At 45.7% G+C, this 26,615-nt stretch overlaps 2 protein-coding genes and 1 long non-coding RNA gene across 3 annotated transcripts; 1 reads left to right on the top strand and 2 right to left on the bottom strand.

The window, feature by feature from the left end:
* Positions 1-712: 712 nt before the first annotated feature.
* LOC109754499 (GDSL esterase/lipase At3g53100) lies at positions 713-2,602 on the bottom strand. Its single transcript, XM_020313402.4, has 3 exons — positions 2,123-2,602; positions 1,887-2,017; positions 713-1,642 (listed from the first exon to the last, which is right to left on the bottom strand). Exons 1-3 carry the CDS (start codon positions 2,397-2,399, stop codon positions 935-937), a joined length of 1,116 nt encoding a protein of 371 aa, XP_020168991.1. The 5' UTR covers positions 2,400-2,602; the 3' UTR covers positions 713-934.
* A 3,310-nt stretch (positions 2,603-5,912) lies between these two features.
* On the top strand, positions 5,913-7,196 carry LOC141025409 (uncharacterized). Its single transcript, XR_012186880.1, has 3 exons — positions 5,913-6,420; positions 6,515-6,729; positions 6,843-7,196. It is a non-coding gene; the product is annotated as an uncharacterized lncRNA (long non-coding RNA).
* A 2,317-nt stretch (positions 7,197-9,513) lies between these two features.
* Positions 9,514-11,366, bottom strand: LOC109754504 (uncharacterized). The gene is made up of 3 exons (XM_073500684.1): positions 10,980-11,366; positions 10,715-10,858; positions 9,514-10,100 (listed from the first exon to the last, which is right to left on the bottom strand). Exons 1-3 carry the CDS (start codon positions 11,046-11,048, stop codon positions 9,543-9,545), a joined length of 771 nt encoding a protein of 256 aa, XP_073356785.1. The 5' UTR covers positions 11,049-11,366; the 3' UTR covers positions 9,514-9,542.
* Between the last annotated feature and the right edge of the window lie 15,249 nt (positions 11,367-26,615).

Here is a 26,615-nt window from a genome sequence, read left to right as displayed (position 1 = left end):
TTTTGAATTTTTGCCATGGTAGCTTTGCCATGCTTTCCTAGGAATCAAATATGTTGTAAACCTTGCCATTGTAAAATTATAGCATGGCAAATCATAAAATAGTTTGGTCAAACTCGAGTGACATTTTTCTTTGGAATTTTCTATGGTAATTTTCTGCTTCTAAAATTGATGGCATTTTTCCTTTTGTTTTAAATGAAAGAGGCCCTGTAGAGGCCTTGGGAGGACGTTTGTGCTTTTGATCCTCTACTACCAAACGAAAGCGTTCGTGAGGTGAGAGCCTTTTGTACCGAACCGTTAGTTCGGTCTGGGAGGTCCCGAAACTGAACATTCGGCAGATATCGGTGTCCTTTATTTTTTATTTTATTTTTTAAAGGCCCCTCCATGACGCTTATACGTGGTCTATTACTCAACTCACTTCGCAATCTCCGATAAGTGTGCCGGCATGGGTTTAAAAGGGACTCGGACGAGTTCACTGACCAAATTGCAAACTCGAGCTTAGTGAGTTCACTGATCACACAACGCGCCCATTTATATTGTTTTTTGCAGCTTCACTTCTTTTATTCAATGAGTCTATCTAGGACACATTTAGATGTGACATAGTTATGTCACATCTAAACTGATGTTCACTTTATTTGTGATCTTTTTTTTGTCCTATTTTTTTTCTTGTTGCTGCATTATATAGTTGTGGGAGCTTAGATGTGACATCAAAACATTTAGATGTGAATTAGACAAACTGTTATTCAATAGTGTATTTTTGGGCCATTTGGCCGCTTTGTTTGAACATAAAATCGCATGCATCACGACACCCTCTCTATGATTCTATTGCATCTCCACCGATCTACAAAAGAATCAAAAGGTGCACGACATCTTTTTCCCTCCCTCAATCAAACAGTGAACACTCACAACTCCGTACGGTGCAATGCCTCTGACCCGATCAAGAAGAAACCAGCTGCTTGAAGTTGATGGGCGCGGCGAAGCCGAGCTTCACCGGGGCGGCGAAGATGGCCTTGGCGCCCTTGATGTTGGTGGCCTGGGTGCCGTGCACCTCGTCCCAGTAGACATGGTCGTTGCGGTTGGCGCAGTAGGTGGCGTTGGGTGCCCCGCACCATGCCTGCGCGCCGAGCCTCCCGCCGCCGCAGCACGCGCTGGCCACGTCCTTGAACCCGGCGGCCTCCGGGTGCTCCGTGATGAACGTTATCAGGTTGTAGGAGCTCCCCACGGAGTACCTCATCCCGGGCAGCGCGGCGGCGAGCTTGGCCATCGCCCTCCCCAGCGCGTCGTTGAACCCCCTGGCGAGGGCGTTGGCGGCTTCGACGCACGCGGTCTCGCCGTCCGGGGAGGTGACCCGCACCGCCGGCACGCAGCCGATGGGCGGCACGTCGACGATCCCGAACCGCCGCGCTCCCAGCTGGTACAGCGTCTGGACGTGCTTGGTGTAGTTGGAGAGCATGTCCGCGTAGAAGGACGGCGCGTCGCTGGCCGTCAGGTTCTGCCGGAGGAAGGCGAAGAAGTCGTTGCCGCCGTCGCTGATGAGGAAGAGGGACTTGGACAGCAGCGCGTCGATGCCACTGCTCTTCTCCGTCATCTTTGACTTGGTGGCCGCGAAGTACTCCACCTGCTTGGTCAACGTGAGGGTGTTCCCCTGATCGGTCGATCGTTCGATGCAGACATGAACCAAAATTAGTAAAAATAACACGGAAAAGATGAACAAATGTGAATAGTTTATTTTTCAGAAAAAAGACGTGTGAATATGTTGTTTTATGCCGAGCAAAAGACAGATGAATGTGAATATAAAACTCGTATGAAAGTAACTCCAACTGGTTAAGAATTTAAGATATGTCTTTGGAACAAAAAAGAGGCGCACAATCCGAGGCAGCGGCACTCACGGTGGTGTCGAGAATGCCGGATCCACCGGAGGCATAGTTGACGCCACGGTAGCCTCTGACGATCTGACGGCTCGTCTCCGGCGTCAGCGACAGGTACGCCGGCGGGCTCCTCTTGAAACCCAACAGCCTCGCTGCATTTCCGTTTGCACCGTGCGTTAGCTTCATTCATCTGACAAATGAAATGGAAACCAAGTGCATGCCGGCGGGGCGGCCGGCCATGCGGGCGGACTACGTACAGATGGAGTCGGCGACGTTGAATCCGTTGCTGAACCTCCCGGTGGGCCGCGACTGCGGGAAGTCGATGCCGTAGGGGAGCTGCAGCGCGGCGTTCCCGGGCAGGTACTGGTTGTTGCCCACGTCCACCGTGGAGTCGCCGAACACGTACACCGCCGGCACCAGGTGGGCCTCCTCGCGCCCGCTCGCCGCCGCCGGCGAGACCACCCCGGCGCAGATGACAAACACCGCAGCCAGCGCCGCCACAGCCTTTCCATTGCACACCCTCACCCCCATCATGGCGCCTGCAGCTAGCTAGCTGTATCCGGCTACGCCCTGTAACCGTATGTAACAGGATTCAGATCGGGGATGGCTAGCTGCTCCACTATTTTGGGTTTGCTGAATGGAGGATGAATTGCGGTGCAAGGTAGGCGGTTAGGTGGCGGGATGCCCGCGGGAATATGTGCTTGGAATGGTAGCCGGGGCAACCTACCTGTGAGTCCAAGCAAGGCCCAGGCCCCCTGCGTATTTATACGCGGTAGATACGATGCACTGCTGATTGCATCAGCACGCACGCACGAGATGTCAAACGGTTAGGGGCCGGCCTCTCTGTGAGTCTTGACCGTGAAGCGATCAGTCTGTTGAATGAGTAAATGACAGCGAGAAGACGATGCCACGAAGCTCCTTTTGTTCCCAACAATTGAGTGGGTGGATATGTTGGTCACTTGCAATTTCGTGGCTCCTCGTGACCAATACCACTTCCCGGGTGGCGCAACACATTGCATGAATCATGATCCATATGCAAGACCATGACTGTGACTCGTCTCCTTTTCAACAGTTTATCCAGCAGCCCAACGGCTGCTTTGCGGTTCTTATAAAAACGGCCAGCTTGCAGTTCTTATAAAACGGCTGCTAGCACATCAAAATAGTCAAGTCTTTCGTCTTGCAAAATAAAAGAAGGAAAAAACATACGTAGTTCTCGGTCAAGTCTTTGTATCCTCGGATTATTACTGATACCACTTCCTCCAAGTTTAAGCAAATCTGGGAGGCCAGGATTCCTCCGAAGATCAAAATTTTCCTCTGGCAGGCTTTCAGGGGCCGGCTACCCTCCGCCGATCAGATTCAGAAAAGGATACCTATGACTATGACTCGTCTCCTTTTCAACAGTTTATCCGACAACCCAACGGCTGCTTGCAGCCTTGCAGTTCTAAAAAAAACCGGCTGCTACCACTTTAAAATAGTCAACTCTTTCGTCTGCGAAAAAAAGAAAAGAAAAAAAATGTAGTTGCTTCATAAAAATGTCATGATTGAACAAGCGCGGAAATTTCACAATAATCTTGCAGTAGTAGATAATAGTGCAACTTTCACAGGATACCTAAACATATATATGTCCTTCAAAGGGAGACCCAAAAGTACCGCTGGATCCTTTCTCTGCTTTTTTACTTCACTTTTTTTTCACTATCGTAAACGTGTGTGCAATAGTTGTGTACAAATTCAACCATACTTAAGAAGATTTGTCTCAACTCTTGTAGCCTTTAATTATTCAGTGTCAACTCAATCATGGCCTTATAGTATTTTAGTGCACTGTATGCGTACTATGGAAGTCTCAATGGAGTACTTGCGTGCAGCCAAACGAATATATCCCAAGAGCTATAGGTTCATTATAGATGCCTAGATAACACCGGAACAATGATCTATAATATTTGGTGGATTCTTATACTAGTTAAGAGTGGAAAAAGTTCAACATAATGATTTCGAAAGGCAATGCCCTGGGGAATGATCTCTCGGGGAGGGGCTAAAGAGTCAATTGCAAGAAACCACCACCTTTGTGGCTAGGTTTGCAGGAAACTATCAAGTCGTTAATCTGTTGCAAAAAACACCGTAAAATCTCTTAACCCGTTGCAAAAAGCACTGAACAGCCGTTTAGCCTCGTTTGATCTCTTTTCCGACAGGTGGGCCGCGAAAACGCTGACGTGGCGTGCGGACAGGCAAACGGCGCCGTTAGGAAGAAAACGGTCAAGACGCCGCGCCGGTCGGTCCGGTTCAGACAGTCCCCCCCCCCCTCCCCGCTCCCCTCTCCTCTCTCGCCCCTGCTTGCCGCCGGTGATGGCCACCTGGCGTGGCAGTGATGATGGCGGTGGCGGTGGTGCTGGCGATGCATCTGGTGGCAGTGGTGCTCCTGCAGATCCAACAGAGGTTTGTGGCAGTTCAAACCCATCTCAGGCTCCGCCTCTTCCACAGCCGCCGTCGTCGTCTTACTGTGTTGAGTACGCGGCGGCGAGGGCATTCGCCAAGGCCGTGAAGGAAGATCCAGAGGGGAGCCATCACTACGCATCCTCCTTCGGCGGTGTCTCGTAAGTTTTCTCTTTCCATACCCCGATTTGGTTTCTAGGGTTCTAAGTGTATGTAGTAGGCACCGTCGCCATTATTGTTGTTGTAGGTTGTTTATGTGGTCAGACATGTAAGTGAAGTGTTTATGTAGTTCTAGGGTTCTAAGTGTATGTAGTAGGCACCTAAACATTAACTGAATTTTTAACTGAACTTTTAACTGAATTTTTAACTGAAACTGTATTTTTAACTGAACTTTTAACTGAATTGCTTTACTTGAACTGTAGATTGAATGATGAAGTGTGGGAAGTCAGATTCCATTTCCATGACAGAGATAATCTTGAAAGAAGCCTAAATGTGGATGATATCACATTTTACAATCTGATTGCACTAACAGAGCTTGAAGGATATGGGATGACAGACTTTATGTATTATGTCAGAGATCCAGGTGTTGGGGTTTCAGGTATGGAAGAACTGACAGATGATGATAAGGTGGAGGAAATGTTGGATGACCTAGTTATCAAAGGTCAGAAGGTGGTGAACATAACAGTCATCAGAAGTGATGCTCCAAGACCTAGTGATTTGAACATTGGACCAGTTTGTGAGGAGCAGGTTCCATTATCTGAAATAGGTGTGCCAGTGGTGTATGAGATAGATACAGCAGGAGTACTGTTTCCTAGCCCAACAAAGCCACAACAAGTGCCAGTGCAGGTCATTAACACACAGGAGAGTACATTTTTGAAGCAGAAGTGTGCACCAGTAGCAGAATTTGCAATGGAGCAAGACCAAGATCAAGAGCAAATTGAGCAACTGATGGATCAGAAGAGGAATGAAGAGATTGAGAAGTTCAGGAAAAAGGGGAAAGAAAAAGAGAAATACAAGGCAGCTAAAAGAAAACTTCCAGAGCTAATGGCTGAAGATTTCACTGATAGTGACAGTGACACAGATTTACTAGCAGATGAGGATATAATTGCTAGGCTTGAGGCAATGAAGAAGCATAGAGATGATCCACTTCATCATATTGAAGGGGACACTGATGTGGATGAGCCATATGAAGCAGATGAGGAGGAGGAGGAGGAGAAGGCACCAGAGGAGGAGGAGGAGGAGAAGGCACCAGAGGAGGAGGAGGAGGAGGAGGAGGAAGGGAGCAGCATAGGAGGAAGTAAAAGAAAGGGGCCAACTACAAGATCTCATTCTAGTTTGGATGAGATTATTGAGGAAGATTGGTTTCCTTCATCTGATGAGGAGAGCAACCCTGGTGACCTAAGTGAGGAGGACAATGATGGGGCTCAAATACCATGTGTGAAGCTTCCAGCTGATAGGAAGAGCAGGGCTAAAAAGAGGAAGCCTAGAGTTTGGTATGATGAGCAAAGGGAGAACCCAGAAGAGCAATTTATGAAGAAACTTTGTTTCCTAGATGTGACCCAGTTCAGGAGGGCACTTCTTAATTTTCACATCTCAAAAAATAGGAACCATGCCTTCCACAGGAACTGTCCAGACAGGATTATAGCTGTCTGCAAATTTGAGAATTGTCCATTTTTCATTGCAGCTTCTCAGATAGCACATGAGAAGACATTCTGTATAAAGAAACTGAACTTGCACCACAGCTGCCCAGTAGTAGGAGAGAGCACAAAAGTTACTGCTAAGTGGTTGGCACATGAATGTGAGCAACAGTTGAGGACAGACCCCAACACACCTGTCCAGACTATAATTTCAAACTTGAAGCAAAAGCATGGAATAGAGGTATCTATACATATGGCCTATAGGGCAAGAAAGCTAGCTAAAAATGTAGTCCTAGGAGATCAGAAGGCACAATATCATAGGATAAGGGATTACCTAGAAGCTGTGCTAGAAACCAATCCAGGAAGTAGATGCATTGTCACAACAAAGCACCTGAAACTACATCCAAGCAAAAACCCAAGATTCCATGGCTTGTTCATCTGCCTCAATGCTTGCAAAGAGGGTTTCCTTAATGGTTGCAGACCATTCATAGGTATGTGCACACCTACTAATTAACTAGTGACTCTACATTTATATGTGCACACCCACTAATTTGTTGGTAATCTACTTGTGATCTTGTATGATAGGTGTTGATGGTTGCTTCATAAAGTTGACAACAGGGCAGCAAATCTTGGCTGCCACTGGAAGAGATGGAAACAATAACATATTTCCCATTGCTTTTGCAATAGTGGACAAGGAAAACACAGCAAGCTGGTCTTGGTTTCTTACTCAATTAAAATATGCCATTGGTGGTGAGTCAGGCAAGTTTGGCTACTACACTATTATATCTGACAGGCAAAAGGTACTACTATCTCTACTCTAATCATTGCTTGCATTGCTTATTAATTGTCTTTGTTTATTAATTTCATACATGGCATTGTTGTAGTATTCTCAAACTGTAGTTCATTCAAACAGGGCCTTCTTACAGCCATAAACAATGTATTCCCCAATTGCAAACAAAGATTCTGCCTTAGACATATTTATCAGAACTTTCAAACTGCTGGTTTTAGAGGGGAAGAGTTGAAGAAATACATGTATCAGGCAAGTTATTCCTATACTGAGCATGGTTATGTAACTGCAATGGAAGGCATGAAAAAGGAGTGTGAGCCAGCTTGGAAATGGCTATCTAGGATACCAAAACATACATGGGCTAGGCATGCCATGGACAACAATTGCAAAACTGACTTGGTAGTGAACAATATAAGTGAAGTTTTTAACAAGATGATACTTGATGTCAGAGCCAAACCCATTAGAACTATGGTAGATGGGATCAGGACAAAGCTGTTAGTGAAATTCAATGCAAATAGGACAAAGACTGAGACTGCTAAGTGGGAGATATGCCCAACATATGCTGAGAAGCTAGAGGAAGCAAAACATCATTCTAGGTTTTGTCAGTCTATCAAAGCTGGACTTGATCTCTTCCAGGTGACAAGTGGAGAAAGCACATATGCAGTTAACTTGTTGCTACATACATGTGGGTGTAGGAAGTGGGACATGTGTGGAGTACCTTGCAATCATGGTGTTTCTGCAATCAACAAGGCAAAACTACAGCCAGAAGATTTTGTTCATGATTTCTTCAAGAAACCAATGTATAAGGCAGCTTATAGTCCAATAGTTTTCCCTGTGCCTGGGCCTGATTTGTGGCCAAAGACTAGAACCCCTGACATTGAACCACCAGTGTTCAAAGAAAAGCCAGGAAACAAAGAGACAAAGAGGAGAAAGAGCAAGTTTGAAAAGCCAGCTCCAAAGGATACATCTAGGATGGGAACTATCACTTGTAGCAATTGCAATAGGACTGGGCATAGATACACTAGTTGCAAGCAGGCTCTTAAACTATCCCTAGCTATGAGAATGAACCAGCACCAGGTAACTATTGTTGTAGGTTTTTGTACAATTTCACATACTAGTTTCTAACATTTGTATGCTATAATTTCAGGAAAACAGGAGAGATGATACACCCAGAACTGTATCTGCTCCTGCTCCCATGCCACCAAGGAGAAGTGCTCCTTCTGCTCCTGCTGCTGCTCAAACTGCAGCTCCAGCTCCACCAGCTCCAAGGGCTCCAAGGGTATCAAGGAGAGCTCCTTCTGCTCCTGCTTCAGCTCCCAGTGCACCAAGGAGAGCTCCTTCTGCTCCTGCTTCAGCTCCCAGTGCACCAAGGAGAGCTCCTTCTGCTCCTACTGCAGCTGTTGCTCCTCCTGCTACAAGGGCAACAAAGAAAGCTAAAACTATAAGGACTGCAACTTCTACTGCTGGTGCTGGTCCAAGTTCTACTGCTGGTGCTGGTCCAAGTTCCTCTACTGCTGCTGGGCCAAGAGGAAGAAACAAGTTCATCCCCCCAAGAGTTGCAGGTAGTGGAAGAGTGAGGAAGCCATCCTTTAAGATGTCTGAGTGGTTCAACTGTTCTCAAGGGAGCAGGTGAAGTTGTGTTAATTTGTGGTCAAAACTTGTGTTGCTTCTGGTTGTCATGAGTACTTTCATGTTCTAAACATGTTCTAAACATCTTTATTCTGGTTGTCATGAGTACTTTCATGTAAGGTACCTAGTGGACTTGTTGGTCTGTGGTGAGCTGATGATGTTCAATACATCTTTATTTTGGTTGAGTACTTTCTGGTTATTGTTTGCTAATAAGTGTGATAACCTAATATGATCATCTAGGGTGCCTCGGCGTCGACGGCATCCACGATAACCTAATATGATCATCTAGGGTGCCTCGGCGTCGACGGCATCCACGATAACCTAATATGATCATCTAGGGTGCCTCGGCGTCGACGGCATCCACGATAACCTAATTTGATCATCTAGGGTGCCTCGGCGTCGACGGCATCCACGATAACCTAATATGATCATCTAGGGTGCCTCGGCGTCGACGGCATCCACGATAACCTAATATGATCTTCTAGGGTGCCTCGGCGTCGACGGCATCCACGATAACCTAATATGATCATCTAGGGTGCCTCGGCGTCGACGGCATCCACGATAACCTAATTTGATCATCTAGGGTGCCTCGGCGTCGACGGCATCCACGATAACCTAATTTGATCATCTAGGGTGCCTCGGCGTCGACGGCATCCACGATAACCTAATTTAATCATCTAGGGTGCCTCGGCGTCGACGGCATCCACGATAACCTAATTTGATCATCTAGGGTGCCTCGGCGTCGACGGCATCCAAGATAACCTAATTTGATCATCTAGGGTGCCTCGACATCGACAGTATCCAACATATCCTCATTCCATCATTTAGGGTGCCATAGTTAACATCAATGACATAGTTAACATCATACTTAACAACTCTAGTCACTAACATAGTTAACATCATACTTAACAACTCTAGTCACTAACATAGTTAACATCATGACACCATAGTTAACATCATACTTAACAACTCTAGTTAACAACATAGTTAACATCATGACACCATAGTTAGCATCATACTTAACAACTCTAGTTAACAACATAGTTAACATCATGACACCATAGTTCAAAGCTTACAAGACATAGTTCAAGGCTACACCCTACTTCAAATACTGCAAACTGCCACTAGTTCACACATTACAAGCCATAGTTCAATGCTTGAAACTTAAGATAATGACCCACATGGTTAGATTACAAATCACTCTTCATCGCAAATATCCTTGATGTCCTTCAGCTTTCTCTTGTTCTTGTCACTAGCTTTGACAAGATCAGCAATGTGAAACTCCAAATTCCTCCTCTCAGTGCTCAACTTTTCCTTCTCCTTCAAATGAGCAAACTTCAGATTCCTAATCACATTACCTTGGGCAACCTGAATGCTCTTCAACTGGTCAACCTTTTGCTTCAGTTCTTTGTTCTCAGCATCCATTGCACCCAGCTGTTCCTTCAAAGCTGAAATATTGTTGTCCAAAGGAGGAGTGATCTCCTCATGTTCACCTTGTTGGACTTCATTTTCCTTGGGAATATTGCCCTGGGTATCAAGTAGGTTGTTCACATCCTCAACAAGCTTCTCATAAGTCTCCTGTAGCTTGTTCTTCTGTGATGTGAGATTGTGGACAAGTGATGAATGTTCCAGACATGCCATCCTATTAGCACGCTGGCAATCCTCATACAAAAGCCATAGTTTGTGAAGAGCATTCTGCAGATGCTCTGGCCACTCCTCATCTACCCAATGAACAACACCACAACTGCTTGCTTCCTGCAAAACAACAAGTACAAATGCATTTACTTCCTTTTTCACTTCACTTCTATTCTGGCCACTCCTCATCTACCCAATGAACAACACCACAACTGCTAGCAAACAACAAGTACAAGTACAAAACAACTATAGTATACTGCACATGCACAATTCAGCTCAACTCTGAATTTATATCTGAATTTTTAACAGCATACTACACTGAATTTACTTCATTTATACCTTAATTTTTAACAGCACAATACAATTCAATTCAATTCATTTACTTCATTTATATCTATGAACAATGCACTATGATACTTTTTAACAGCACAATTTACTTCACTCAGTCACTATGGATACCTTAATTTTATATCTTTGTACTTAATTTTTAATAGCACAATTTAATTCATTTACTTCATTTATATCACTGTGGTGTTGTTCATTTATATGTATGAACAATTCATTTACTTCACTCAGTCACTATGGTATGGTACATGACAGTACCTTTAACTAAACTACTAGGTGAACAGTGAACATGAACAATGAACAGTGAACATGAACAATGAACAGTGCATATGAACAATTTATAGTTTCTTCACAAAATGAGCAAACTACAGATTTTTGCTAGCACTCACATCAAGTCCACAGGCAATGAACCTCCTCCCAGTGCTAATCCCTTCGAAGCAAACATGCCTCTTCGCCGGCTGGCCATGCTCACACATCACCATCACCTCATCATCAACACCAGAGTAGTTCGGGTCCTCGATTGTAGCCGGGATCTACATCAACAAAAGAAACGCACAAAATCCATCTCACGGGTTCAAATCGAGCAGGAAAAACAAAATCCCCAAACCGAAACCCTTGCTCAAAGAACCCTAGCTACGAGTTCAAATCACTGACCTTGATAGGGGAGCCGCCTGAAGAGTACTCGTAGCCCGATTCCTCGCTGTCGTCGCTCCACGAAACCATGGCGGACGGCGGCCAGCTGGCTTCTCACCGACGGCGACCAGAGCCAGAGAGAGGAGGCAGAGGAGAGGGGCGAGAGAGAGAGGGCGCGGGGCATCTGTCTGGCGAGCACCGACAGGACCGACCGGCGCGGCGTCTTGACCGTTTTCTTCCTAACGGCGCCGTTTGCCTTTCCGCACGCCACGTCAGCGTTTTCGCGGCCCACCTGTCGGAAAAGAGATCAAACGAGGCTAAACGGCTGTTCAGTGCTTTTTGCAACGGGTTAAGAGATTTTACGGTGTTTTTTGCAACAGATTAACGACTTGGTAGTTTCCTGCAAACCTAGCCACAAATGTGGTGGTTTTTTGCAATTGACTCGGGGCTAAATCATTGATCCAAGTGGAGATTAACAAGAAAATTTGAAGATCGAAGATTCCGCTAAAAGTTAAGATCTTCATGTGGTATCTTCGGAAGGGAATGGTGCTAACCAAAGATAACCTCACCCGTCGCAACTAGCAAGAAAGCAAGAAATGCGGCTTTTGTACTCATGACGAGACAATCAGACACCTCTTTTTTCAGTGCAAGTTTGCGCATCCTACATGGTCAATCATCCAAATAGCGTTTAATCTTTATCCATCCATAGGTATTGCCAATATTTTTGGTCATTGGCTGGACGATATTCCTTATAGATTTAAAACACTAATAAGGATTGAGCGTATGCCTTATTATGGTCGCTTTGACTATATAGAAATGATCTGTTTTTTAATGACAAAAATTCTTATCCTTTGCAGGTTATTTTTCGTTGTACGCAATCTCTTCGTACGTGGTCTATACTTCACCGTTATACGGGAGTGCTGGCCGGGCGAGCCGGGACCAGCAGCCGAACGCCGCGGTGCGTGCTGGTGCGCCGGAGCGGCAGACCTTCGGCCGCACGCAACCACGTCGCATGTAACCCAAATGACCAAATGCAAGCAACGCGCACGTTACTGATTATAGTACACAATACGGGAGGTACTACCAGGTATACATATACTGTATATAGTAGTAGTAGTACATTTACATAGTTAATTGCTAAACATGGAGGAGAGATTATCTTAGTGACCGAGGAACCTTCCCTCGCATGAAGCCACGATGGTCATATATAGTTGACAATGGAGCTGCATGTGCACAAATTTACGTTAGCTTCTACCCATGCAGATCTTCTCGATTCTAAGGAGGTCTTTCGAGAACTCCCCATGATACGGAAACCAAGAGTTGACTTAATCATGGAGCTCCTTGTCATGCGGAAGCGAAACATAAGCTCCGAACGAATCACCGGTACGTCTTCTAATTCTTCCTCGGACAGGATCGGAACACGCATACCGGATTTATTAAGAAAAGTTTGTTTTCTTTTCAAAAACACTAACGCCCACACGTGTGGGCGTTAGACAACTCATCCACACGTTTCCATCATCGTCCAGCGCCTTTTGCACGAATCTCGGCATGAAAAGGCTGATTTTGTGTGCCACGTAGGACAACTTGTGTGTGTGGGTGTGAGGGAGTTCGCCCGCACGCCGGTTTCTCTCCGCGGTCAACGTTTCGCCAGTCGGGGCGTGCGATGAAACTGCTGTCGCGCCCGCACGCCGCGCACTACTTCTGTTCCCCATCTCCTACGACTGCCCATTCTCCCACTCTCCCACACCCAAGCTGTCATTTGCCATGTTTTGGAATGGTACATGACAACTGCCCTATTTGTGAGCATGAGCAGATGGCAACTTTCTTTTTACCCCGAACATGTTATTGTTGCCACGTCTGTTTTGTAGCACTACATGGCAACTGTCTAGTGTTAGTAGGTGGCAACTCCTAAAGATACCACCATCGCCCACAAGCCCGTCTCCTCTCCCACACACCAAAAGCTATCAGTTGCCATGTGTTTTGCAGGGTACATGGCAACTGCCCTAGCGCGCTTGTAAGCAGATGGCAACTCTCTTTTTACCGAAACATGTTTTTTGCCATGTTTTTTAGTGCTACATGGCAACTGTCCAGTGTTAGTAGGTGGCAACTCCTAAAGTTTTTTAAATCATGGTATCTGTAGTAGACCAGACCATACATGGCAACAGCTGCAGTTGCCCAAAAATGGCATCCGACACTTGACCTAAGATGGCAACTGCAGTTGAGCAACCATGGCAACTGTAGTTCAGCAACATGGCAAGCAGTTCAGCAACATGGCAACATGGCAACCAAAGAGGTCCGGACCATGGCAATCGCGGCAGGACGTGTGGTTACTGACACGCGGGGCATGTGGCTCGCAGGCGGGGAGGGGCGACGGCCGAGACGGGTCGTGCGGGCCGCGCGCTCGCTCGCCCGGACGTGCTCGTGCGGTGGCAATCGCGCTGCACTGGACGTGCGGGCTGTGGCTGCGCGCGCCCGTACGCGGTCGTGCGGGCGGGGTCGTCTCCGTGCCACACAGGGCGTGCGGCACAACCACCCGATACACCACACGTGTGGCAGTTATCGGCGTCCTTTCTTTTCACTCAACTTGTCAAAATGGTGTTGTTTTGGTAACTCAACTTTAAAATAAGATAAGTTGCACCTAAATTTCGGAACTGGCTGTATTTAGTCCCTATCTCGACTCGAAACGGTTTCATCGATGATGTTGTGTGGTTTCGAAGCAGAATTGACATGCGGCTACCAGAGATTAGACTTGAAAAGCCTTATCCGCTATCGATACTGTTTTGTTCACTTACTCTGTTGGTGAGATAGCTAATACGTGCAATATTGATGTAAAAATGTCTAAGTGGATAGATTGGAGTTGCATTTCTTGCTATGCCTCCGCTTGGCAATCTTTCGCAAATTGATAAATTGAGATGAAAGAGATAAGTTTTCCATCTAGTCTAGGAAGGGACTCTCATGTGGGAGTATGATGGAAGGGAATGGATAAGAGGCTTGTGGGAGTGATATAATAGGGTAGGGTTGGCTATACTACTGGTGGCAAGCTCCATACAACTAATCTGAATAATATGAAGCGCATGAATACAAGTTATCGTTGAAATGAAAGACAATTAGAAATCCACTTTGTCTATGCATAAGAAGTTACAAGTAATGCAACCATGAATCTCATTGTGTCATATAGTGCGCCTCTTATCTCATCATTCAAAATCACGGTGATTAAGTTACTGCGCAAGGAACTTAACAATAAAATTGGTTGCGCAATATGTCTAGTGAGTGAGGGAGCTTTTGGTAAAGCAATAAATATATGTCTCTTTCCCAACCTGAGAACTAGTGTGGGAGTTGAGTTTCTTTTATGTTCGTGTGATAGTTCTAGGGTAGGGATAGAAGTGAGGCCATTTGATCTATTAATCCATTCAAATTCGAGTGTTAAAATTGTAGTTTTGGAGTCTCCCCTAGTTCTTGGGTTCTACCTTGTACCTGATTCATCTTTATAGTGAAAGATCGCTCACCCCGCTATTGGTTTTTCTTTGCAAGGGGTTTGCACGTAAATTATTGTGCCCCCTAGATTTGGTGTTCTTCTCATCATATTTTTTGCTGATCAAATCCTTACTTGTTATTGATACATATTGCGCAAGTTTGGTATTGTTTTGACATTGGAGAGATGACATACATCTATTCTTTGATATGTTGATAACTATATTATGTCATTCATGTTGTAGCAACATGTTCTTGCAAGTATCTTGTGATGGTGAACATTGGATATATAGCTTGATGCATGCGAATTTCATCATATGCTTCAGTTTTCCTACATCACACAAGGTGTTTGCTGAAATGCTTGTAAAAAACTAGCTCACTGATGAGTTGCTTTGGTTGCTCTTTGTGCTCAAACACGGAGAGTTCAATCTTGCCTCGGGATAAACGCCGATGGTATCCTTAACACATGAACACCGTTGATGCATATACAAGGTCATAACTATGTGCACTCGATGTCCTTCTCAACAATTTAGCTAACTATCTAATGTCCGCTAGCATGTTAAAATACTCGACTCTTTCGTCTGCGAAAAAAAAGAAGGACCCATGCAAACAAAACTAACGGAGATTTTTTAGTGCCCTCATAAAATACCATGATTGAACAAGCAAAAAATTTCACAATACAAGCATTTTATAGAAATAGTTCAACTTTCATAGGATTCCTAAACACCCCTCAAGTGGAGACCAAAGGGCCATGGACCCTTTCTCTACTTTAGTTCATTCCTTTATTTATTTTCGCAAACATGTGTATAGTTCCCAAGTGTCTAATGCTACACCTTGTTACTGTAATTAAGTCATATCCTTGGTACGTACGTAAATGTTTTTTTGGCTTGGACTTGGAGAAAAAAATGGGATGCGTCACTTGAACATAAATTGGTAGTTAGTCCTGGCATGCATTGGCCGTGACCGTATACGACATGCAACGCGCTATGTGCTATACCAAGCCATACCATTGACTGTAACAATCCATATTTAAGCGGATTTTGTCTTGATTCTTGTAACCTTTGACAATTATATAGTGGCTTAAATGCTCTCTTGTATCACGGAAAATGACTTATCTACTCGATCACGACCTCATGCATAAACTATAGTACTGCTACATATGCGTACTCTGAAAGTCTTAATCGAGTACGTACGTGGAGCCAAACGAATAGAACCAAGCTAGAGCTATAGATATATTATTAGATGCCTAGATATCACCGGAGCGATGGTGTATATATGCTTGGCGGAGTCTGTATGGAAGAACCGCAGCGGAATGATTTTTGCAAGCCAAAGCCCCAGGGGCAGGGAATGATCTCTCGCACGCCGAGGGTTTACATTCATCAATTCTCGTCAGATCACTGCAGAATGATGCGCCTCGCGCCCCTTAGAGCATCTCCAACAGTCGCGCTAAACTAGCGCCGCGCCGTAGAATTGCCCATTTTAGCTCACGCGCAACCGGTATAGTGGCTCCAGCGGGCGCGCAAAAATCGGGCGCGCGGCATATCTAGTTCAGCGCGCGGGCCGAAACTCCATCGCGCGCCGCTTATTTGCTGCGCCCGCTCCCGCGCGCTGGACTCTCGCGCGCTCGCTTGCAACTCACCCCTCCCCCCCTCCAGCCGCGGCGCCGCCGGCGACCGTTCCGGCGCTTCCCCGGCCTATCCCCGCGCTGCGGTGGCTTCGTCTGCCCCCTCTAGTCACCGCCGCCCCTCGCGCGCTTCCGTCCTCCGACGAACAGCGCCCGGGCGCTCGCTGCCGCTCGGCGCCCGCAAGGTGTTCGACAAAACGCCTGCAAGGTATGTATTGCTGAAACTTCATGAATTTGGTGCATGTTGATTGTAGTTTTTATAGCATAGTATTGAACATTGTAGATGAGTTCATCGTATGATTCTTCCGAAGAAGAATTTGATATGGAAGAGGAGGAGGATCTTGCAATGATCCTAGCTCACTAGTAGAAAAAGGGGCTTTCGTTCGGGCCTGGCCAGCCCGTTAGTCCCGGTTCTTATATGAACCGGGACCAATGGGTGCATTCGTCCCGGTTCGTGAGCCCAGGTGGTCGGCCGGGCCTTGTGGGCTTTGGTCCCGGTTCGTCTGGACCCATTTGTTCCGGTTCTAGGCACGAACCGGGACCAATGGGTCTCGCTCCTGGCCCACATCCATTGGTCCCGGTTCCAGCCACGAATCGGGACAAATGATTTGCCTATATATAGCCCATCGCCGGCGAGCAGAGCACTCCACACTGCTCTGTTTTTTGCTGGCCGGCGAGGGGAGGGCATTTGGGTGCTCTAGCTCACCTCCTATGCACATGAGGTGTTCGATGAAATGTCCGAGCCACACTAGTTAATATTTCTTCTCTCGAAACTCGACCTCCGAGCTCCATTTTCCCCGAGATTTTTCTAGGTTTAGCGGTCCGTCACGTCCCGTCCCCATCTTCACCGCCGTCGATCGCCCGCGCCGATCTCGTCGCCGGCACCACCGTGGTGAGCCTCTTGTTCTTATCTTCTTTCTGAAAGAAAAAAATTCTTACTTAAGATAGATACTTGTCTAATTTTCTTACTTTTATTATTCCTTGTTATTATATAGTGCGATGGTTCTGGTATCCGCCCCCGTCGGCCCTCGTCCTGTCTATGATTCGGATGTGGTATATATTATCTTTTTATAACTATTTGGTTCATTTATTGTTTATGACAATTATGCCGACCAACGTGACATAAATTTTATTTATGTACAAGGTGGTTGAACCGGAAATTCCAACCGACCCTATTGTCGAGAGGTTAAATTTAGTTAAAAAGAAAACAATTACTTGAAGGAAAAAATAAAAAAAAAATTGAGGAGGAGAAGATGATATTGGAGTTGCATGTTGCGGATGTCGTCGATGATCACAAGATCAAGATGGATGCAATGCGGTTGAAGATTAGAAAGATTAGAAAATATGCCATTCATACCGAGGCTTGATATCATTATGTCGTTGGATCAATTGTTACCTTAGTTGTGATTATGATCGCATTTGTTGTTGCATTGAAAGGTTTTACATAGTTTCATGTATGGTTTAACTAGATGCTCTGGAGAGCTATATGTTGTTCAATTTGAACTATGTATGTACTTTGGTTTTAATGTGATGATGAACTACTATTAATTTGTTCACTTATCTATCCATGTTCATTTGTAGTGCTTTCAATTTCAGGGTCTTATAGCTGAAAAAAAATCAGTAAATGCATGAAAAATAACAAATGAAGTCAGAAATGGTTGAAAATTGATGATGTGGCTTTGAATGGTGCATTTTGAACACAGAAAAACTATGGAGTTCAATAAGTTCAAAAAAATGAAATCCCTTTGTAACAGACGAGTTTCCGTATGAAACCCTGATACTTCGAAAGAGATTGTCCGTTTTGTAGACGAAGTGCATCCAGTTTTTGGCGTAAGCCTCTCTACTTTCTTGCACATGCTATGTGGGTGAAATGATGATACCATGCCAACTTTCAACCTTTTCAGAGTTCATTTGTAGTGCTTTTCAATTTTAGGGTCTTATAGCTGAAAAAAATCAGTAAATGCATGAAAAATAACAAATGAAGTCAGAAAGGGTTGAAAATTGATGATCTGGCTTTGAATGGTGCATTTTGAACACAGAAAAACTATGGAGTTCAAATAAGTTCAAAAAAATGAAATCCCTTTGTAACAGACGAGTTTCCGTATGAAACCCTCATACTTCAAAAGAGATTGTCCGTTTTGTACACGAAGTGCATCCAGTTTTTGCCGTAAGCCTCTCTACTTTCTTGCACGTGCTATGTGGGTGAAATGATGATACCATGCCAACTTTTAACCTTTTCAGAGTTCATTTGTAGTGCTTTTCAATTTCAGGGTCTTATAGCTGGAAAAAATCAGCAAATGCATGAAAAATAACAAATGAAGTCAGAAAGGGTTGAAAATTGATGATGTGACTTTGAATGGTGCATTTTGAACACAAAAAAACTATGGAGTTCAAATAAATTCAAAAAAATGAAATCCCTTTGTAACAGACGAGTTTCCGTATGAAACTTTGATAATTCGAAAGAGATTGTCCGTTTTTTACACGAAGTGCATCCAGTTGTTGCCGTAACACTCTCTACTTTCTTGCACATGCTATGTGGGTGAAATGATGATATCATGCCAACTTTTAACCTTTTCAGAGTTTATTTGAAATGCTTTCAATTTCAGGGTCTTATAGCTGAAAAAAATCAGTAAATGCATGAAAATTTAATAGCAAAAAGAATTATCATACAATAAAATAAATAAGTGATTTGAAACAAAATAATATAAACTTTAATAAAATATATAAGTCGAAACAAAATAAAATAAAATAAAATAAACTTTAATAACATAAATAAAATTTATGAAACTAAAATTAGCAAAGTATTTTCTATTCAAAACATTATAAGCAACCTCTAAAATTTATGAAACTAAAATTATATAAAATTGATGCAACTAAAATTATCAAAGTATTTTCTGTTCAAAATCATTAAAAGCAAAAAGAATTTTCATAAAGAAATTTTTTTGTTAGAAACTTTAATAGCAAAAATAATTATCATAAAATAAAATAAATAAGTAATTAGAAACAAAATAAAATAAGTAAGTATTTTGTTGTAAGTAGAAACAAAACAAAAAAAGAAAACAAAAAAACTAGGGAAAAATAAAAAAATTGCCACCTACTGGGCTACCACGGCCTAAATACGACTAGAAACTCATCCATGGGCCAGGATTCAGGCCCGCAGAAGGCCCAGTAGGCCCATCAGGTATAGCAGTCACAATTAGGCCCGTAAGCCTGCAATGAAGAGGAGCTCGAGAGGGGTGCGGCAGTGGGGCTTATAAACCACTGCGCGTCCCTCTCAACTAGCGAGGTGGGACTAAACTCCCACCACCACCCCGCTGTGCAAGTCCTTTGGTCCCGGTTGGTGGCACCAACCAGGACTAAAGGGGTGCATTGGTACCGGTTCGTGGCACCAACCGGGACCAATGCCCCCCGTTTTGTTCCGGTTGGCGGTTGGTGCCACCAACCGGGACCAAAGGCCGCCGCTTCCCGCCCTTTGGGCTGCTGAAAAGAGGCCTTTGGTCTCGGTTGGTGGCACCAACCGGGACTAAAGGTCGCATTCGTCCCGGTTGGTGCCACGAACCGGTGCCAATGCCCTGGGTATATAAGAAAACACTTAGCAGTTTCGACCAAATCCATCACTTCTTCCCCCGACGCCCCTGCTCCTCCTCGCCGTCGCCGCCTGACTCCCCTAGTCCACCTTGTCGTCGCCGCCGCCACCGACGCCGTCAGGCTGCTCAACGTCGTCGTCGCCGTCGCCACCGACGCCGTCAGGCTGCTCAATGTCGCCGCCGCCGCTAACGCCCTCTGCCCCGACGACGGCGTCGACCCTCGCGCCCCTGCCGGCCCCGACGCGCCGCCCACCGTGCCCCGCCGCCCCCTGTGAGCACCAGCCTGCTCTCGCGTCCCTTCCCTGTCCCGCGCCACTGCGCCCCTGCCCTGCCCCGCCGGCGCCGGCCCCTGCGCCGTGCCCCTCCGCCCCTACGCCGTGCTAGCTATTAGATTTTTACATGTTTTTATATGTTTTTTAGATGTTTTTAGATGCTATTTTTAGACGTTTTTACATGTTTTTACATGTTTTTTAGATTATTTTAGTTTATGTTTAGTTTAGTTTTAAGATTAGGAAAATTTCAGTTGTATAGTTATATTTATTTAGATGTATAGTTAATGTAGATGTTGTAATTTGTTCATAAAAATTATGCACTTTTGTATAGAAACTTTATTTTTTTCATATGTACGAAAATGTAGAATGAAAACGAAAACAAACATATAAGAAAAAACAAAGGAAAAAATGAAGAAGGAAAAGAAAACCGCCCGGCCCGGCCACCACCGCATTTTCATAAAGTGTTTCCACCGAGTCCACGTCGCACCGATCGAGCACCCGCGGCGAAGCAAGTCTTTTTTTAAGGTAGTTCTTTGTTAAAGTGAGGGGGGACGTCCGGAGCACCCCCGGCCCTCTCGCTCGACCAAAACTCTCGAGGACACCCAAACCCTAGAAAAAAACGATGTCGGTCTCCTACCCCCTCCCGCCGCGCCCCTACCCGATTGACAAACTCTCTTGAGGCCACCCAAATTTACCAAGTTAAAAGAGCGTTGTCGTCGAGGCCACCCCGAACCCTTGAAGCGTTGTTGAGGCCACCCCAAACCCTTGAAGCGTTGTCGAGGCCACCCCAAACCCTAGAGAAGCGTCGAGGCCATGCCACTAATATGATTCCTTATTGTGCTTAGCTAGCTAGTTCTACGTTTGTCACTAATATATCCATCTGTCATGTTTGAATAATAATTGCCATGTTGTAAATATTTGCAGAAACTATGGATCCGCACCCCCGAGACGAAGCAAAAGAAGCGGTGTTGGGGGAGATAATCGCACACGGAAGTGATGCCGTCTTGTCGTTTCTCAACGACACATGCACCGATGGTCTGGAAAGACAGGATGAAGAAGCAGGCTACGACGATGATCAAACAATGGAGGAGGAAGGACACCGTGATGACGGCTCCGGTGACCGAATGGAGGAGGAAGGACACCATGATGACGGCTCCGATGACCGAACGGAGTCCGGCCGGTATATATATTAATTAATTAAGCATGTGCTGACTATAGCTAATTGATGCATTAATTGTTTTTTGTATGTACACATATTAACTCTCTTCTTTTTCTTCTTTTCTAGCCCTCCGGATCGAGCAACACTTCGGTAACGAGACGAGGCCCGAAGAGGAAGTTGCGCGCGGATGAAAGGTACACGATCATCGAAATTGATCGCGCTGGCCAACCGATTGAACCCCTCCGGACCAAGCAAAAATTTAATGCTCAGTGCGGGGTTCTAGTTAGGGACATGATCCCGATCAGCATCGAGCAATGGTTGAAGCCTAAGGACAAAGACTCTCAGGTGTCTTATGTCAGCGATAGGCAGAAAGCTGATCTTTGGACCGCGCTGCAGGAAAATTTCACCTTTCCGCCAGAGGAGGATCCGGAGAATCCAGTTAAAAAGCCAATGATCAAGGCTTATGCTCTTAAGAAGATGGCTGAGCTATTCAGGAGGTGAAAGAATGAGCTGAAATCATCGTTTGTCGACCAAGACAAGACTCCAGAATTCATCGGCCGATTTGAGAAGATCAAAGATCAGTGGCCCGCATTTGTCACCAAAAAGAAATCTGAGAGAGCAGCGAAGATGTCAGTGACAAACAAGAAAAATGCTGCAAAGAAGAAGCATCACCATCGCACGGGGTCAGGTGGCTACCTGAAAGCCCGGCTGTTGTGGGACAAGGCTGAGAATGACCTCATTGATAAAGGGATCGAACCAGAGACGCGACGCTGGCCAGACCGTCGCAGGACTTGGTTTTTCGGGGTTGGGGAAAAATTGGACCCTGTAACAGGGAAGTGCGTTTGGACCAACGAGCAGCTGAACACACCCATCGAGAAGCTTCAGGAGTATATCAAAAAAAGCGCAGCAAGGGACATTCGTTCCGGACAGAGAGAACGACGAGCTCACAGAGGCCCTCGGGAATCCTGAGCACCCCGGACGGACACGAGGCACGCCAAGCTCCCTTTCGTGGAAGGCTGGATTTCCCGACGCAGGCGGTTACAAACGCCGGGAGAGGAAGAAGAAAAAGGAGTTGACCCAACTACAGGCGCTGCACGCAAGGGTACAAGCGCTAGAGGAACGAGACGCAGTTCGCAGCACGCGACCTGCCGAAGCTACACCCGAAGCTACCCCGCCATCTCAGCGGAGAAGCAGCGTGGCTTCCACGGAGCTGCTTCAGGAGCCTGTCTTCACGGCTCCTGCTAGCTACCCCGTGGATGCTATCACGGAGTCTCAGCATTGCCACCTTATGACGCAGTGGATGGAATTGAAAGTCAAGGCGGCTGTTGGCTCTGTTGCACCTCCTGAACCTGGCGCAACTTTTCACTGCCGGCCGATTCCAGAAGGATATTCTAGGGTGATGGTGGATGAAATCACAGAAGGATTTGAGGACCTCCAGCTTGACCACCCTACGGGTGACGGGAAGACTCGGCTGGGTTCTTGTCTGAAGACTCCATGCCTATGGCGGAAGGAGCTCATCAACCTTCCGAACTGGACGCCTCCGCCTCCTCCTCCTCCTCCGGCGAGTTAGGGCACTCCGCCTCCTCCACCGCCTCCTCCTCCAGCGAGTGATCAGGGCACTCAGCCTCCTTCTCCGGCGCGTGGTGGCACTCCGCCTCCTTCTCCGCCTGCGCCGGCGCGCCCGAGCAGCCACCAGCCTCCTCCTTCACCGCCTCGCCAGCAAGGGCGGAAGAGACCCGCCGCCGCCCCGTCTGCTCCGGCGCGTCATAGTCCTTCTCCTCCGCCTCGTAAGCAAGCACGAAAGAAGACAGCCGCAGCCGCTCCATCTGCTCCGGCTTCTAGCAGTACAGCCAGAGGCGGGAGGCAATACAGATACGGTCCACCTCTCAAGCCTCTAGAGAAGTTACCGTACGAGAGGACCGTGGAAGAAAACAAGAAGATCGTGGAAAAAGAAGTGAAGGACTTCTTTGAAGGGGTGAAAGCAGAGAGACATCCACCTCCGGAGGAGAAGGTAGATCCGGTGAAAGCAAAGCACACTATCGATGCCATGAGGAAACCACCAAAGTCTCCGCCGAAAACCAACTATGAGCGCATTACTGAAAAGGTATATCTCGAAGCGGAGCAGTCGGGAAGTACTGTCAGTGATCAAAGGTTAAAAGAACGACGAGCAGCTGGGAAAAAATTTGCCCAGCTCGGCGAACAAGCGAACCAATCGTGCCCCCCGCTCAATGTGTCTAGCGACATCGTCGCTAATGATCCGGGGATGGTGCCCGGTGATAACAATCTTGGAGGTTACCTGCCCGGCAATGTACATTATGATTTCTTGGAGGTGGACGAACACAGATACGAGTACGGGAAGCCTCTCGTCAAAGATGAAAAATCTCTAACAACGATGATGCGAAGATTCCATGATTGGTACATGAAAACCTGCAGAGAGTCTGGGGGGACGGATACTTTGTATCTGAGAGTTAAAGAGGAGCACGACCTCGTTGGAATTGATCTGTTGTATGTTCCATTTGAGGAGTTCTTCCAGTTCTTCAATCAAAAGGCCCTCGATAAATTAACGGTCACTTGCTACTGTCTGTAAGTACTACTTCTATCATTAAGTCTCTATATATAGCTCAGCTCTTTCATTGCATGTATTTATAATTATCCTCACTATATTATGCAGATTGAAGATCGTCGAGTGCAGAAAAGCAGAAATGTATGATATTGGGTTCATTAACACAAATCTCATAGATGAATTTCAGGTTAAAAAGAGCGTCCAAGATGCCGAGGCCAACTTGCTCAAATCATTAATAATAAATCAAAACAAAGATTTAATACTCTTTCCTTACAACTTCGAGTGAGTGTTACTGTCGTGTGCATATTCGGTTTCCCTTATTACTCGAGCGAGGTTATAGTAATGTAATTGATGAGTTATGCATGTGTGCGCAGCTTCTACTATATTCTCCTGGAGATTAAGCTTGAGCATGGACTAGTAACCGTCTTAGACTCGAGATGAAAAGATCCCGAGACCTATGCGGACATGACTAAAATTCTCAACAAGTAAGTTCAATCGATCATTATCGCACCATATCGGCAACTTTTTGTTCATTTCCTAATATCTCAAGTAATAATTATTTTCTTTGTCTTCCAGGGTTTGGAAAAAGTTCACCGCAGAAGCTCCGGGACTGCCGAAGGAGCTGCGATATACATACCCGAAAGTAAGTACTACTAGGTAGCTAGTTGCGCGCATCTCCCGTTGATTCTAGCTACTTTCATCAATGCCATTTATAATGCTTCATTATCAGTTTGATTGACCTCTATTTCTCGTAAAGTGCTTGTGGCAGGAACAAGGGAATGATTACTGTGGATACTACGTATGCGAGTTCATCTACAACGCGACTTGCAAAGATAAGCGGGGCTACTCTAAAAGACAATATGAAGTGCGTAAGCAATAATATTTACAATTTCATTTTATTACACCATCATTTCTGTTGGGTTTCATTCATATATTAACCCCCTTCTTCAAATTAGACGAGGTAGATGCGGAATGAACTCCTACCACAAGATCGCATGAAAGCAATTCAAGAGGAATTGGCGGGATTCTTTCTTGACCACGTCATCAATAAAGCCGGAGAATACCATGTGGAACTTGAGTTCAGATGCTAGGGGATTGTAAGAGATCTTACATATTGTACATGTATGTAGCTAGTAGCGTCGGATAGATAATACGAAAACTTGTTGTTCGACCAATCTCTCGGAGAAGGAGAGGTCGATCACTTCTCTCGGTATGCATGACGAACTTTTGTACTTAATTGTTTCCTTCATTTTCTTACTAGCTAGCGTGTCGAGGGCCTCTCTATACGTATAGTACGTAGCGTCGACCAAGCATGAAGATAAGAGAGGACACTTCTCTCTATTAATTAATTAGCTACCTAACACAATATATGAAACACCTTAATTAACCATACAAAACCCCCAAATCCAACCCCTCTTTCAGAAAAAAAAAAACAAAAACCCTAGCCCCTGAACAGCTGACGCGTGGATGCTTATTGGTCCCGGTTGGTGCCACCAACCGGGACTAAAGGGCCTCCTGCCTGGGCTCGCAGCACCGGCCACGTGGAGGCTCATCTGTCCCGGTTCGTGTAAGAACAGGGACTAAAGGCCTAGGCATTAGTAACGACCCTTTAGTCCCGGTTCCCCAACCGGGACAGATGGGCCTTATGAACCGGGACAAATGGCCCTTTTTCTATTAGTGGCTATGCACATCAATAAAAAACCGAAGCACAATGGTTTGGTTATGGGTCGGCAGAAAATTTGGAGGGATAGGATCGATGCCCATAACAGATTGATGAGGCACTATTTCATGGAGAATCCCACATACCCGGAGTCGTACTTTCGTCGCCGGTTTAGGATGAGCACCGAGTTGTTCAGGCGCATTGCAGAGAAACTAGCGAGCCATGACTGGTTTTTTCAGCAAAGGAGGAATGCCGCCGGAGAGCTCGGGCATAGCACCTTTCAGAAGGTGACAGCCGCTTTGCGTATGTTGGCATACGGTATCCCGTCTGATTTAGTTGATGATCACTTGGCTATGGGTGAGAGCCAAGCCATCATGTGTGTCAAGCGCTTCGCAGTCGGAATTGTGCAAGTGTTTGGCCAGGAGTATTTGAGATCTTCCAATGCTGAAGATGCCGCAAGGCTATTGGAGATGAACAAAGCTCGCGGCTTTCCTGGTATGCTTGGCTCAATAGATTGCATGCATTGGAGTTGGAAGAATTGTCCAAAGGCATGGCATGGGCAATTCCGAAAGGGTTCCACTATAATCCTTGAAGCGGTGGCCGATTAAGAGACTTGGATTTGGCATGCATTCTTTGGAATGCCTGGATCTTTGAATGACATAAATGTTGTCAACCGGTCTCCACTGATGGCAAATGGTGATTTGCCACCGGTGCAGTTTGTAGCAAATGACCGTACATACAACTATGGCTATTATCTAGCGGATGACATCTATCCAAAGTGGCAAACCTTTGTGAAGCCGTTGAAAAAGCCGGAAGGTAAGAAAAATCTTGATTTCCACAATGCTCAGGCGGCGGCTAGAAAAGATGTGGAGAGAGCTTTTGGGATTTTGCAAGCCCAATTTGCTATTGTGAGAGGACCGGCTAGATTTTGGGATCAGAAAATGCTTTGGTACATCATGCACGCTTGTGTGATCATGCATAACATGATCATCGAGAATGAGCGTGGCCTAGACTACTCTCAGTATGAGCTCTTGGGACATCCCGTGCAAGTGCGACGGAGGGCTGAAAGGGTGGCCCGTTTTGTTGGCTCCTATCATGCCATTCGACGTCCCGCAGCGCATAATGATCTTTAGAAGGATCTCATTGAGGAGTGGTAGGCATGGAATGGACAACAAAGAGCATCATGATTTGTGCGTTCGATATTGTATTGTTGAACTATTTGTTCTGTTTATTGCACTATTTGTTGTATTGAACAATAAACTGTTTGTTTGAGTTGTAATAATGAAATTGAACTATTTATTTTGATTTATTTTTGTTTGTG

The sequence above is a fragment of the Aegilops tauschii genome, chromosome 6 (genome assembly GCF_002575655.3).
Source record: "Aegilops tauschii subsp. strangulata cultivar AL8/78 chromosome 6, Aet v6.0, whole genome shotgun sequence".
NCBI classification, from domain to species: Eukaryota; Viridiplantae; Streptophyta; class Magnoliopsida; order Poales; family Poaceae; genus Aegilops; species Aegilops tauschii.
Note: the sequence above shows the minus strand (reverse complement) of the source record. Positions and strands in the feature narration are given on the sequence as shown.